This window comes from Neophocaena asiaeorientalis, unplaced genomic scaffold (assembly GCF_003031525.2).
Source record: "Neophocaena asiaeorientalis asiaeorientalis breed wild unplaced genomic scaffold, Neophocaena_asiaeorientalis_V1.1 scaffold189, whole genome shotgun sequence".
NCBI lineage: Eukaryota > Metazoa > Chordata > Mammalia > Artiodactyla > Phocoenidae > Neophocaena > Neophocaena asiaeorientalis.
Window position 1 is genome coordinate 561276 of NW_020174049.1, and position 12418 is coordinate 573693.

At 37.7% G+C, this 12418-nt stretch overlaps 1 protein-coding gene across 2 annotated transcripts in view; it reads right to left on the minus strand.

Moving 5' to 3' along the window:
- Window positions 1-1693: 1693 nt before the first annotated feature.
- Window positions 1694-12418, minus strand: part of TBCK (TBC1 domain containing kinase) — a 225683-nt gene continuing 214958 nt past the window's right edge. The window contains exon 26 of one of the 2 annotated variants that reach the window (XM_024754047.1): window positions 1694-2297. In XM_024754047.1, coding sequence (XP_024609815.1) covers window positions 2187-2297 — 111 coding nt within the window. In that variant the 3' untranslated portion in view covers window positions 1694-2186. The remainder of the gene's footprint in view (window positions 2298-12418) is intronic. The other variant, XM_024754046.1, reaches the window with a different exon arrangement.

The following is a 12418-nucleotide window of genomic DNA, read 5'->3' on the forward strand; positions in this document are numbered from 1 at the left end:
TCTCATTACCTACCACCCCATTCAGTTCAAATCTCTGCTGCTCCATCTTTCTCTGCTTTCTCAGGAAGGCAAAGTTAAGACTCAGAACCATTCCTTCCAAAAGATCATCAGTGCTGCGCTATGATTATGAAGTCAAATAAGTCATCAAAGATTGAAGGAAAGGGCAGGAGGACTTATTTTCCTAACCAGGGTAGATAATGGCCCAAAAATGATGTTAGAGAAATCATGGTAACATTTTCTTTTCTCATTAATTCTCACATTTTTACTTTGTATATTATGTAAAGATCACAGAATTATGTAACCACCGATTGTGTCAGAGTCTTGTAAGTAGTAGGTATTCAAAACGTATTTGGTGAATGACTGAATATAACTTAATTGAGCAAAACAAACAAAATAACACGGCTGCTGGGATAACTTGATAGCCAAGTGCAAGAACGAAGTTGGATACTTACCTCACTCCATATACAAAAATGAAATTAAAGACCTTGGGAGGGGTCAATGGGGAATGACTGCTAATAGGTACAGGATTTCTTTTTTGGGTTTTGAAAATGTTCTGAAATTAGATAGTAGTGATGATTGCAGTGTTGTGAATCTACTAAAATACATGAATTGTACATTTTAAAAGGATGACTTTTAAGGTATATCATTATATCTGAGTAAAAAAATAGATGCCCAAAACACCCAAAACAAACAGCAACAATAAAACCATAGTTAAGAAAGTTTCATTGAGGCTGTCATTGAAATGTTCTACCTAGGTAGTCCTAACATTGAAGAAGAATATAAGTTAAAGATGAAAGAACATGTTTTAGTTAAAACAAAATTGAAAATAGTAAAAAAGATGTACTGTATTTTAATAATGCTAAGATGCATATTTTTTTCACATTTCTGAAATGGAAATGAATCTTACCATTGCTGGTGTGTCACAGTTTATTTGGCTGCTTTTTTTTCTTTCTTCATGGTACATAAAATTGTGATATATCTTAGCTTCAGTGAAATGCTTAATTTTTTGAATAATGTGACAGAGGCTGCCAGTTGTCCCTCAATGTTTTCTCCTCTTCTCACACAGTAATAAAATTTTTTAACTGGGTAAATGGCTGCCCAGCCAAAACTGTATTCCGGATTTTCTTGACAGCTAGTTGTGGCCACATGTGTAAGTTCTGGTGAGTGGTAAGTATGCAGAAGTAATATATGCACCTTCTGGTTTGTGCCCTTAAAGAGAAGGAGCGTGCCCTCCCTTCTCTTCTTTTTTTCCTCCCTCCCTACTTTTTCCTTCTCTCTCTTTTTTTTCCCTCCCTCCTCCTTCATTCCTTTCCTTCTAAATTGTAGATATGATGGTGGGAGCTAACGGCCATCTTGATCTATGAGATAGAAACTAAGTGTTGAGGGTGGTAAAGAATGAGAACAGACACCTGAGTACTTAATGCTAATGAAACCAATATACTAGCCCTAGATTGACTATGCAGACTTTTATGTGAGAGACAAATAAAGTTCTAGCTTGTCTAAGTCACTCTCATTTTGGGTGTCTCAGCTACAGGAGCCGAAAAATATTCTATATAATATCAATGGTTTCTGACTTTCATTTTTCTTGAAGTAAACTGTTATTACTTTTTCCAAAGGGTTAAATTCTGCTCCCTCTAAACACACACACACACACACACACACACACACACACACACACACACACACATATATCTGGGCCCAAAATGAGTTACCAAATATAGCATTTACTTATAAGGAATGTATTGTGAATAGCTTTTCAGTTTTCATTATCACGGAAGGATGATTTCAGCTCACATTCAGTCTATATTTCTAAAGAATACCTTTGTTAGGACTGTCTGTTCAATGCAATGGAAGACAGCCTTTTCAGTGTAACTGAGACTTCTTGATAAAGCTAAATGTGCCTCGTCAGTTGAATTCTTCTGGCTTTGCGTTGGTGTGGTAAAAATACATGATCGGATTTCATTGTTAAGAAAATTCTTTCAGCAATACATGTACAGTCAAGTTTGTTGCCTGGATAGCTGAACATTTCGGTCATGAGATTAAAAAAAAAATGTCTCATGACAAAACTTGAAATGGAAATGTAACCATCTGGAAGTCTAGTTCTGCCTTAGAGTGGCAAGGCTGTGAAGAGCTGTGCTGCTGGGGGTGATGCCACTCTGTCCTTTTGACAGCCATACTCTTGTTCTTCATATTTGAGGAGATGGGACAGTGAGGAGGCCTGTTGGCTTGAGCTTATTAATGCCACCGTCTAGAATACAGATTCTTGGATATTTCATCTTCGCAAGATGAGCTGCAAACTGCAAAAAAAAAAAGGGACAAATTTATAAAGGATACACAAAATTGATATATCTCCAATCCCGTTTTTTTCTCAAGCTGTGATAGACAAATGATGATTATGTTATTACTGCTGTCACTGTTCTATCAATGAATCATTAATTTAGTTTTTAATATAAATTAAATCCCTCTTTTCAAATGTATTTATGCTATGGGATAAATGTCTCTCTTTAATTCTCTTGTAAACTTGTTTGAATAGGCAATAAATATACTTGGTAAACAATTCAAACAATATAAAAGGGTATACCGTGAGACTACGCAGGTAAATTCCTCCTACCTCTGTTCTCAGTCTCCCTCTCCAGAGAACATTAATATTCTTATTTTTCATACATCCTTCTAGTGAGAGTCGAAACATTCTCAAATCTATATTTATGAACAATTTTTACAGTATTTTCATCATATTAGTTATTGCAATTACATGCACAATATCCCAGAGAAGGCCCATGAACTGGTTCTAACATGTTTTCAGAGCAACTTCAATGAACAGTTTGAGACCATAAATTTGGAATAAATTTGAAGGACTGCTCCAAGAAGTCTTCTAGATGCCTAGCAAAGCAGGACTTTGAAAATTTATCAAGACATACACATTTCTCTCTGACTTGCCCATGTCTACCTATCCAGGATCATCGATTATCTTTCTCTACTCCTTGTACTTTACGATGAAGCAGTCCTGGACTGTAATCAATCCCCTGACAGATGGGATCACTTTAGGATTCAGAGTATTTTTTGGCTGTGCACTGTCTGTTGGAAACATGCTCCATTTCCCACCAACTCCTGGTCCCCTGCTTTAGATCTCCTCACAAGCAACCCCCCACTCCGACCTGCCTAATTTCTACTTACTTCCTTACTCAGGCAATTCCTTGTTTAGGAGCTAAGTTTCCATTAGGGGGCCCTCTTTTCAGGCCCCCAGATTTTTTGTGCAAACCTCTACCTTTGGCTTACCACATTTATTTAAATTGCCCATTAAAGAGCCTGCTTCCTTTAGCAAAATGTAAACTCCTCTAGGACAGTGAGTGTTGTTACTTTTTTTCTTTTTTTTTTTAACATCTTTATTGGAGTATAATTGCTTTACAATGTTGTGTTAGTTTCTGCTGTATAACAAAGTGAATCAGCTATACGCATACGTATATCCCCATATCCCCTCCCTCTTGCGTCTCCCTCCCACCCTCCCTATCCCACCCTTCAAGGTGGTCACAAAGCACCGAGCTGATCTCCCTGTGCTATGTGGCTGCTTCCCACTAGCTATCTATTTTACATTTGGTAGTGTATATTTCTCCATGCCACTCTCACTTTGTCCCAGCTTACCCTTCCCCCTCCCTGTGTCCTCAACTCCATTCTCTACATCTGCATCTTTATTCCTGTCCTGCCCCTAGGTTCATCAGAATCATTTTTTTTTTTAATTAGTGATGTTGAGCATTCTTTCATGTGTTTGTTGGCAATCTGTATAACTTCTTTGGAGAAATGTCTATTTAGGTCTTCTGCCCACTTTTGGACTGGGTTGTTTGTCTTTTTGAGATTGAGCTTCAAGAGCTGCTTATATATTTTGGAGATTAATCCTTTGTCAGTTGCTCCATTTGCAAATATTTTCTCCCATTCTGAGGGTTGCCTTTTCGTCTTGTTCATGGTTTGTTTCGCTGTGCAAAAGCTTCTAAGTATCATTAGGTCCCATTTGTTTATTTTTGTTTTAATTTCCATTTCTCTAGGAGGGGGGTCAAAAAGGATCTTGCTGTGATTTATGTCATAGAGTGTTCTGCCTATGTTTTCCTCTAAGAGTTTGATAGTGTCTGGCCTTACATTTAGGTCTTTAATCTATTTTGAGTTTATTTTTGTGTATGGTGTTAGGAAGTGTTCTAATTTCATTCTTTTATATGTAGCTGTCCAGTTTTCCCAGCACCACTTATTGAAGAGGCTGTCTTTCCTCCATTATATACCCTTGCCTCCTTTATCAAAGATAAGGTGACCATATGTGCGTGGGTTTATCTCTAGGCTTTCTATCCTGCTCCATTGATCTATATTTCTGTTTTTGTGCCAGTACCATACTGTCTTGATTACTGTAGCTCTGTAGTATAGTCTGAAGTCAGGGAGCCTGATTCCTCCAGCTCCATTTTTCTTCCTCAAGATTGCTTTGGCTATTCGGGGTCTTTTGTGTTTCCATACAAATTGTGGAATTTTTTGTTCTAGTTCTGTGAAAAATGCCATTGGTAGTTTGATAGGGATTGCATAGAATCTGTAGATTGCTTTGGGTAGTATAGTCCCTAGTGCCTGGAACATGGCAGGGGCTCAATATATGCCTATTGGTCTCAACTAAACTATGGTAAAGGACAAATACCCAAGGGCAAAAGGGTAAGAAGTAGAGGTAAAGTAAAGAAAGTTTTCTTTAGCTCTCTGGCCATTCTCTGTCTATAGGTGGTGTCCTATTCCTCTCCCTTGGATGTTTGTGTCCTCACGTTTTTCTCATTTACTTTATCATAACCTGATCTCAGATCCTTGAAGAAAAATGACTGGTACCTGCTCACTGTGCTACTGCCTCTTGGAAGTATTTGAAGCTTAATATTGGTGAAGTCTCAAGCGAGCAGTCTAGACTTTATAGGTTCAAAAGAATCAGCTGAGTTGTTTGGTCAGGATAACTTCAAGGCGTCACTCAGAGATTCTGTTTATTGAGCTGCGGCTCAGGAATGTGTTTTTTGTTTTTGTTTTTTTCAACAAACACCATTAGATGATTCTAACGCAGGTCTGTGGACAATATTTTGAAAAATACTATCTTAAGCCCAAGGATAAAGATATCAGTAAGTAGGTGAAATACTGGGTTGGCCAAAAAGTTCATTCGGTCTTTTTCCGTAAGATGGCTCTAGTAGAACTTAGTTGCTTTTAATGTCACTTGAAACAATTTTGTTAGACTGTACTGTGACAGCTGTCATAGAAGCGTGCATTTAAAAAAAAATCTTATCAAAACTGGTGAATTTTTGTGTAGCCATTTTAATATTGAAGATGGAAGAAAAAAGCAACATTTTCGGCATATTATGCTTTATTATTTCAAGAAAGGTTAAAAACGCAAAAAAAGATTTGTGCGGCATATGGAGAAGATGCTGTGACTGATCGAATGTGTCAAAAGTGGTTTGCGAAGTTTCGTGCTGGAGATTTCTCACTGGACAATTCTCCACGGTTGGGTAGACAGGTTGAAGTTGATAGTGATCAAATCGAGACATTAATTGAGAACACTGAGCATTATACCATGACGGAGATAGCCGACATACTCAAAATATCCAAATCAAGCGCTGAAAATCATCTGCACCAGCTTGGTTATGTGAATCGCTTTGATGTTTAGGTTCTACATAAGTTAAGTGAAAAAAACCTTCCTGACCATATTTCCGCATGCGATTCTCTGCTGAAACGTAATGAAAATGTTCTGTTTTTAAAACAAATTGTGATGGGTGATGAAAAGTGGATACTGCACAATAACGTGGAATGGAAGAGATCGTGGGGCAAGCGAAATGAACCACACCAACCACCACCAACCACACCAAAGGCCGGTCTTCATCCAAAGAAGGTGATGTTGTATATATGGTGGGATTGGAAGGGAGTCCTCTATTATGAGCTCCTTCCAGAAAACCAAAAGATTAATTCCAACAAGTACTGCTCCCAACTAGACCAACTGAAAGCAGCACTCAACGAAAAGCATCCAGAACTAGTCAACAGAAAACGTATAATCTTCCATCAGGATAATGCAAGACTGCGTTTCTTCTATTTGCCTTCACCAATTTCCAGCTCAGCAGAAGCCTACTGCTACATTTATTTCGGTCTTTACAAAATTCTCTTAACGGAAAAAATTTCAATTCCCTGGAAGACTGTAAAAGGCACCTGGGCCGGTTCTTTGCTCAAAAAGATGAAAAGTTTTGGGACGATGGAATTATAAAGTTGCCTGAAAAATGGCAGAAGGTAGTGGAACAAAACGGTGAATACATTGTTCAATAAAGTTCCTGGTGAAAATGAAAATTTTTTCTTTTATTTTTACGTATAAACCAAAGGAACTTTTTGGCCAAACCATAGATGTTGTTGGACTCAGATCTTCGCAATTTTCAAAACAACTAACAGAAAACGAACTCAGTACTGCTGACCCCACTTAACTTTTCCACAATTCTCTGCAATGCCTTAAGAGAGATTCAAATGCTGTTCATGTTTTAGAGCATAAGCTCTTTTAGAGCCACTGAGGATATCCTTAATAGTAATTAATGTTGAAGAGAAATAGTGTACTGTATTTCAAAAGGTATCAAGTGAGCTAGAGTGCAAAGTGAGCTGATCTTCATCCTGTGCTTCTTGCTTATTTCTCTTTCAACCAGTCCTTAAGAACAGAGGCACCAGATTCACCTGTCCCAAGTCACATGTGCAGGCAGCACAGTCTCTGGTACTATATGCTTACTGAAACATCTTGGCTTCATTCTCCCACACGCAGCAATACAATTACCATTTAGGTCGAAATTCTAAGATAAACATATCATTACTCAAAAGGGCTTGTGGATAAGCAGTCTTAGCGTTCAGTACTTTCAAAACACTACAGAAGTCAGAAAATGAGTAAGAAAGGACTTACTGTACATTTACCTAATCTCTGTTAAACTCTGCTGTAGAGCTGGAAAGAGCTCCCACTGTTATTGTAAGGAGGGACATAACAAGTAGGCTGCTACTGAGCTGGAAGATGGTGAAGGCAAAGCAGGCAGAACAGAGCATTTTAGAACAATCAGGCTGCTGCGATGTGGGAGGTCTAAGAAGAAAAGCAGAAATGGAGTACAAGGAGATGGCAAATGTTCAGGTGCCTTGAAATGAAGCAAGCCTGTGCCTAAGTAAAGAAAAAGAGTAAGTGTTGAATTTTCAGGTTAAGATTATGAGTTCTGCTCCTCCAATCCTCTGCTTGTGGTTCCAATTATCCATGTTACATATTGGCCCCTAACAGTGAAGCCACGACAGCATCTTTCCACTCCTACCATGGAAAGGGCTCTTCTCCATCTATTCATTCATTTGTTCATTCACTTATCAATCAAACATTTCACTGAATTCCTACTAAGTACCAGGCACGGTTTCAGTTTTTGCAGTGCTTACAGTTCAGTGGAGGAGACGGCAGCAAAAAATATTAAGCAGTATGGCTATTACAAAATCAAAAGTTCAAGGTACTCTTGAATTTAACAGGGGTTAGGGGGCTGTTGCCCTCTCCCCATTCCTCTTTCATTAGTAATACCTGGAGGGAATGAGAACCCAGAAGTGATGGTCACTGTCGTTACACTGATCAGGTAGCGCTCTCTGAGTCTATAGCTTGACAGGTTAGGGAGGAAAGAAAGGGCTATGAATCCACTGTGTGAAAAAAGCCATGTCACTTATGGAGAAGATATATGGTGGAACAGAGGAGAACCAGGCACACAGAGTTCAGGGTTTCATCCATCTTTTACTTTCCATTTGGAATTGGCAGCTTTACTGAGTGAATAGACAGGGTACTGGACTTTGGTGATGAAGCGTCTGGTGTAGACTACAACTGCAGCTTTGGGAGAGGCCTGACTTCAAACAGAAAGCATAAACCTAGACTTACTGAATGACATCCTTGGTGGAAGTGGCAAGATATCATACTGGACCAGTGTTATGAAGCCATCAGAATCATCTAGGCGCTTTCAGTAAAACACTGATACCCAGGCCCACTTCACACCAGTAAGAAGTAGAGTTTCTTGGGATGAAGCTCCAGCAACAAATTTGTTTCTTTTCACCTATAATTCTAGGTGACTCTATTGTGTAGCCAGATTGAAGATCGCTTTATTACATAATGAGATTCATTTGCTGGTCAGGTTTGTCTGGAACTTCAAACTGTAATTTTTATAAGTATAGTACTGTGTGGAGAGCAAGTCACTTTGCACTAAAAGAGGCTGCCATGTTGTGGGGCTGGAATTTGTAAGACCAAGTCCTGCCTGGAGACAATGGGACTCCTCAAACTGCACAACCAGTTGAGATCTAGCAGGCAACATCCTACGTGGAGTTGGCAGAATCTGGTATTTGCTGGGATAGAATTTTGGGAATCACAGACTGCAGGGGCAGCTGCATTTCTTGTGGGAAGTACTCCCATTTGGAGAGGGCAAATCTCTGGCATTTTTGTCATTCCTCTGGTTAGTGGGATCTGGTGCTGGTACTCGTTTCTAGGGCTTGCGTAGGCACCCCTCAAATCATCACTGTCTGAAAGTGGCAGGCTCTTGTGGGTGCCACTCCATCTTGTTTTCTCTCTTTATCTTGCATCTGAGCTTGGACTAAGAGGCTGGCATGTTTGTTTAGAGGAAGTCAAGTTCTACTGTAGCAGGAGAATGAGTGGAGGAAAGGGATTTTTGAACTGCCACAGAGTAGTGCATGTTAACTAAGGTCAAGAAATTAAAGCTGAGAGCAGGTAAGATTTGTGAGGGGCACAGACCAGGATCATGTTGCTTCTCACTGGGTATCCTAGGACACAGTTTTGGGTGGAACGTATAGTAGCAGCAGGAAGCTAAGAAAACTGGGCTCCTCAAGATTCTGCAAGGAGCACATTGCAGACAATTAAGCACATTGCAAACAATTAATTGGCCTTGTGAGTTTTAAGTTCATAGTGGGGATTGGACAATGGGCATGAATTGACCAACTCCCTGGTGAAGCTCAAGCTGAGAAGTCTCTCTCTTCCATTTATTTGTCCATTCCTTTCCCTGACAAATAATGCTAAATTTGGGGTAATATTTCAAAAGTGAAATATCACTTTTGGTTGGGTATGAAACTGAATAAGGGAACTGGCAATTAACCTGTAATGAGCAACTGTAGCGATTTCATTTTCTTGGTTTTATGGATGTGAAACTGATGCTGTGCTAGTTTTATGTGTCCTCTTGATCCTCTGGAATGCTGAAAATAAGGTGCACATTTAATATTTCTGGCACCATGTGGTTGGAGCTAGGCTGACACTTTATGCATATTATGTACCTATTTCTAAGAGTTTGGCTGGACAACTCAGATAAACATATTTGAGATGAGAAGTAAGATATGGGGTGATTTCTCCATCTGGAGTACAGTGTGGCCTTAAATATAACTCAAGGCCTGTCTTGTCCTGATTACTTAAAGAGATTTCTGGAGTTATTAATAATGTCTTGATCATTTTAACTGCCCAACTCAGTGATCCCAATTAGAAACATAAGAGATGTGACAAGGATTCGCAGGAAAGAGGTAGAAATGATTTAACTAATACTCCACTGATCTCTTCCCTCAATTATACAATAATTTTAAAATGTCATTTTTTGTTTTGTTCCTTATTATGTTCCTCCCATAACTGAGAAAAGTATTCTGTCTCCTGCTAGTTTTCTGTACCCAGATATTTTATAATTAACACACTGACATTTATTTCCTTAAGAGTACTACATACGTTTATTTTTATAAATAAACTACATAAGAAAACCCTTGCACTTTGTTGGTGGGAATGTAAATTGCTGCAGCCATTATGGAAAACAGTATGGACATTCCTCCAAAAACTAAAAACAGAATTACCATATGACCCAGAAATCCCACTTCTGGGAATGTATCCAAAGGAAATGAAATCTGGATCTTGAAGAGGCATCTGCATTCCCATGTTCATTGCAGCACTATTTACAATAGCCAAGATATAGAAACAACCTACATGTACCCCTGTGTTCATAGCAGCACTATTCACAATAGCCAAGACATGGAAACAACCTAAATGTCCATCAATGGATGAATAGATAAAGAAGATGTGGTACATATATACAATGGAATACTACTCAGCCATAAAAAGGAACAAAATAACGCCATTTGCAGCAACATAGAAGCAACTAGAGATTATCATACTAAGTGAAGTCAGAAAGAGAAAGAAAAATATCATATGATATCACTTATATGTGGAATCTAAAGTATGACACAAATGAACCTATCTATGAAACAGAATCACGAACATAGAAAACAGACTGGTGGTTGCCAAGGGGGACGGTTTGGGACAGGGATGGACTGGGAAGTTGGCGTTAGTAGATGTAAGCTTTTCTATATAGAATGGATAAACAACAAGGTCCTACTGTATAGCATAGAGAACTATACTCAATATCCTATGATAAACCATAATGGAAAACTAAATGTGCACTGACAGGTAATGGATGAAGAAAATGTTGTGTATATATACAATGGATTATTAGTCAACCTTAAAAAAGGAAATCCTGCCATTTGTGATACATGGGTGAACCTGGAGGACATATGCTAAGTGAAATATGCCACAGACATAAAAACAAATATGTATGATTTCACTTACATGTGGAATCAAAAATAGTCAAGTTCATAGAAGCAGGGGTAGAATGGTGGTTGCCAGGGGTGAAGGGGTCAGTGGGAGGACATGAACAGATGTTGGTCAAAGGGTACAAAGTTTCAGTTGTGCAAGATGAATAAGTTCTGGAGATCTAATGCACAGCATGGTGACTAGTTACTATATATAGCAAGTATAACAACGCCTCATTGTATACTTGAAATTTGCTAAGAAAAAAAAAGAAAAAAAATGGTGAAGTGATGGATATGTTAATTGGCTTGATTTTGGTGATCATTTCATAATGTATACATATATAAAAACATCAAGATGTATACTTTTAATATGTACAATTCTTCTGTATCAATTATACCTCATTAACAGTGAAAAAAAAAGGAGTGCTATAAAAGGTGTGAAATCAGTTTTCACAGTATTAACATCTAATAACAATTAGGCAGTGGCTACCTTACTTTCTTATTTCACTCACAGAAGTAAAATCAGCTGGAAGGCAAAACCAAGAAGGTGAACACAAGGCCAGTAATCATCTTACACCTTACCAAAGGCACTTGTGACAAGTAAGGAGCAAAACAGGTAATTCCAGGGTATTACTCTAGCATGTTATATACTGGAATATGGTTAATTATGCAGTAAGAAAAAAAATGGGAGAGTTTACAATTTTCTATATAAAAGGAATTTTCTATATAAAAAAGGAATTTTCTATATAAAACAGGTAATTCCAGGGTATTACTCTAGCATGTTATATACTGGAATATGGTTAATTATGCAGTAAGAAAAAAAATGGGAGAGTTTACAAAAACAGACATTATATGGTCTAAGTGTTCTGGTCCATGTTTATTTGAAAGATAACTATCCTAATGGTGTCTGGGATATTCAGAATCCATGCTATGGTGTATATTAGTCTTCTATTCTTGGAACTAATCTTTGGGGTTTAGGAAATGGGATAGTGTAAAGATTTCATCTTAAAAAACATTTTTTATAGTTTGTGTTATATAAGGGGACATATACATAATTGTAGCGCACTAACTCAATGTGTTTAAAATTTAAAAGACATTTTAAAAAAGTCTTTGAAAGTTATCAATATAAAAAACATTTATACAAAGAAGTAATGATGAAGTTTATAAATATAGAAATAATAAACTTTGTGTGATAATTTTAATATAGAAGGCCACAGAGTAGTCAGATCAGAGACCATGTCCTCAGTCCATTTCCACAGTTAAGGAACTGAAGTAGATGAAGAATATGAAGATAACGCAGTGAAAGTTTCACTTTCTATTCTTGGCCTCCATCCTTGTTTTTTAGTAAGTTGCAGTGCTATTCTCTCAATGAGTTCGGTAATTTTTAGTGGTATGTGGGCCACTCAAGGGGTATATGAGAAAAAGAGAAGTTAATATTTTCATGTGCAATTATAAAGTTCTCATCTTTGTCTCTTCTATTTTACCGTCTTATATATAATTCTAACAAAATCCCATGAGGAGTAAAGGAAAGGAAAATAATTTTAATGTTTCAAAGTATACACTTTAAATAGAAACGGCAAGGAAAATAAATATTTCCCAAAGTCACATGATGTCAGCATAAGTCAATGCAACTTCTGCTCCATTGTTTGCTTTGTTTACATCGCAATAACAGATATTTTTTTCCTCACATGTCCAAATGATATTTTCCTTTCCTTTCTCTTCCATTTTCCTTTGATCTCTTGTTTTCTTTGTTGATCTCCTCTACCAATCACTGGCACTAAAGCAAATTTTTCTTATTTATAAGCTATTTTGTAATGGAGACAATGGA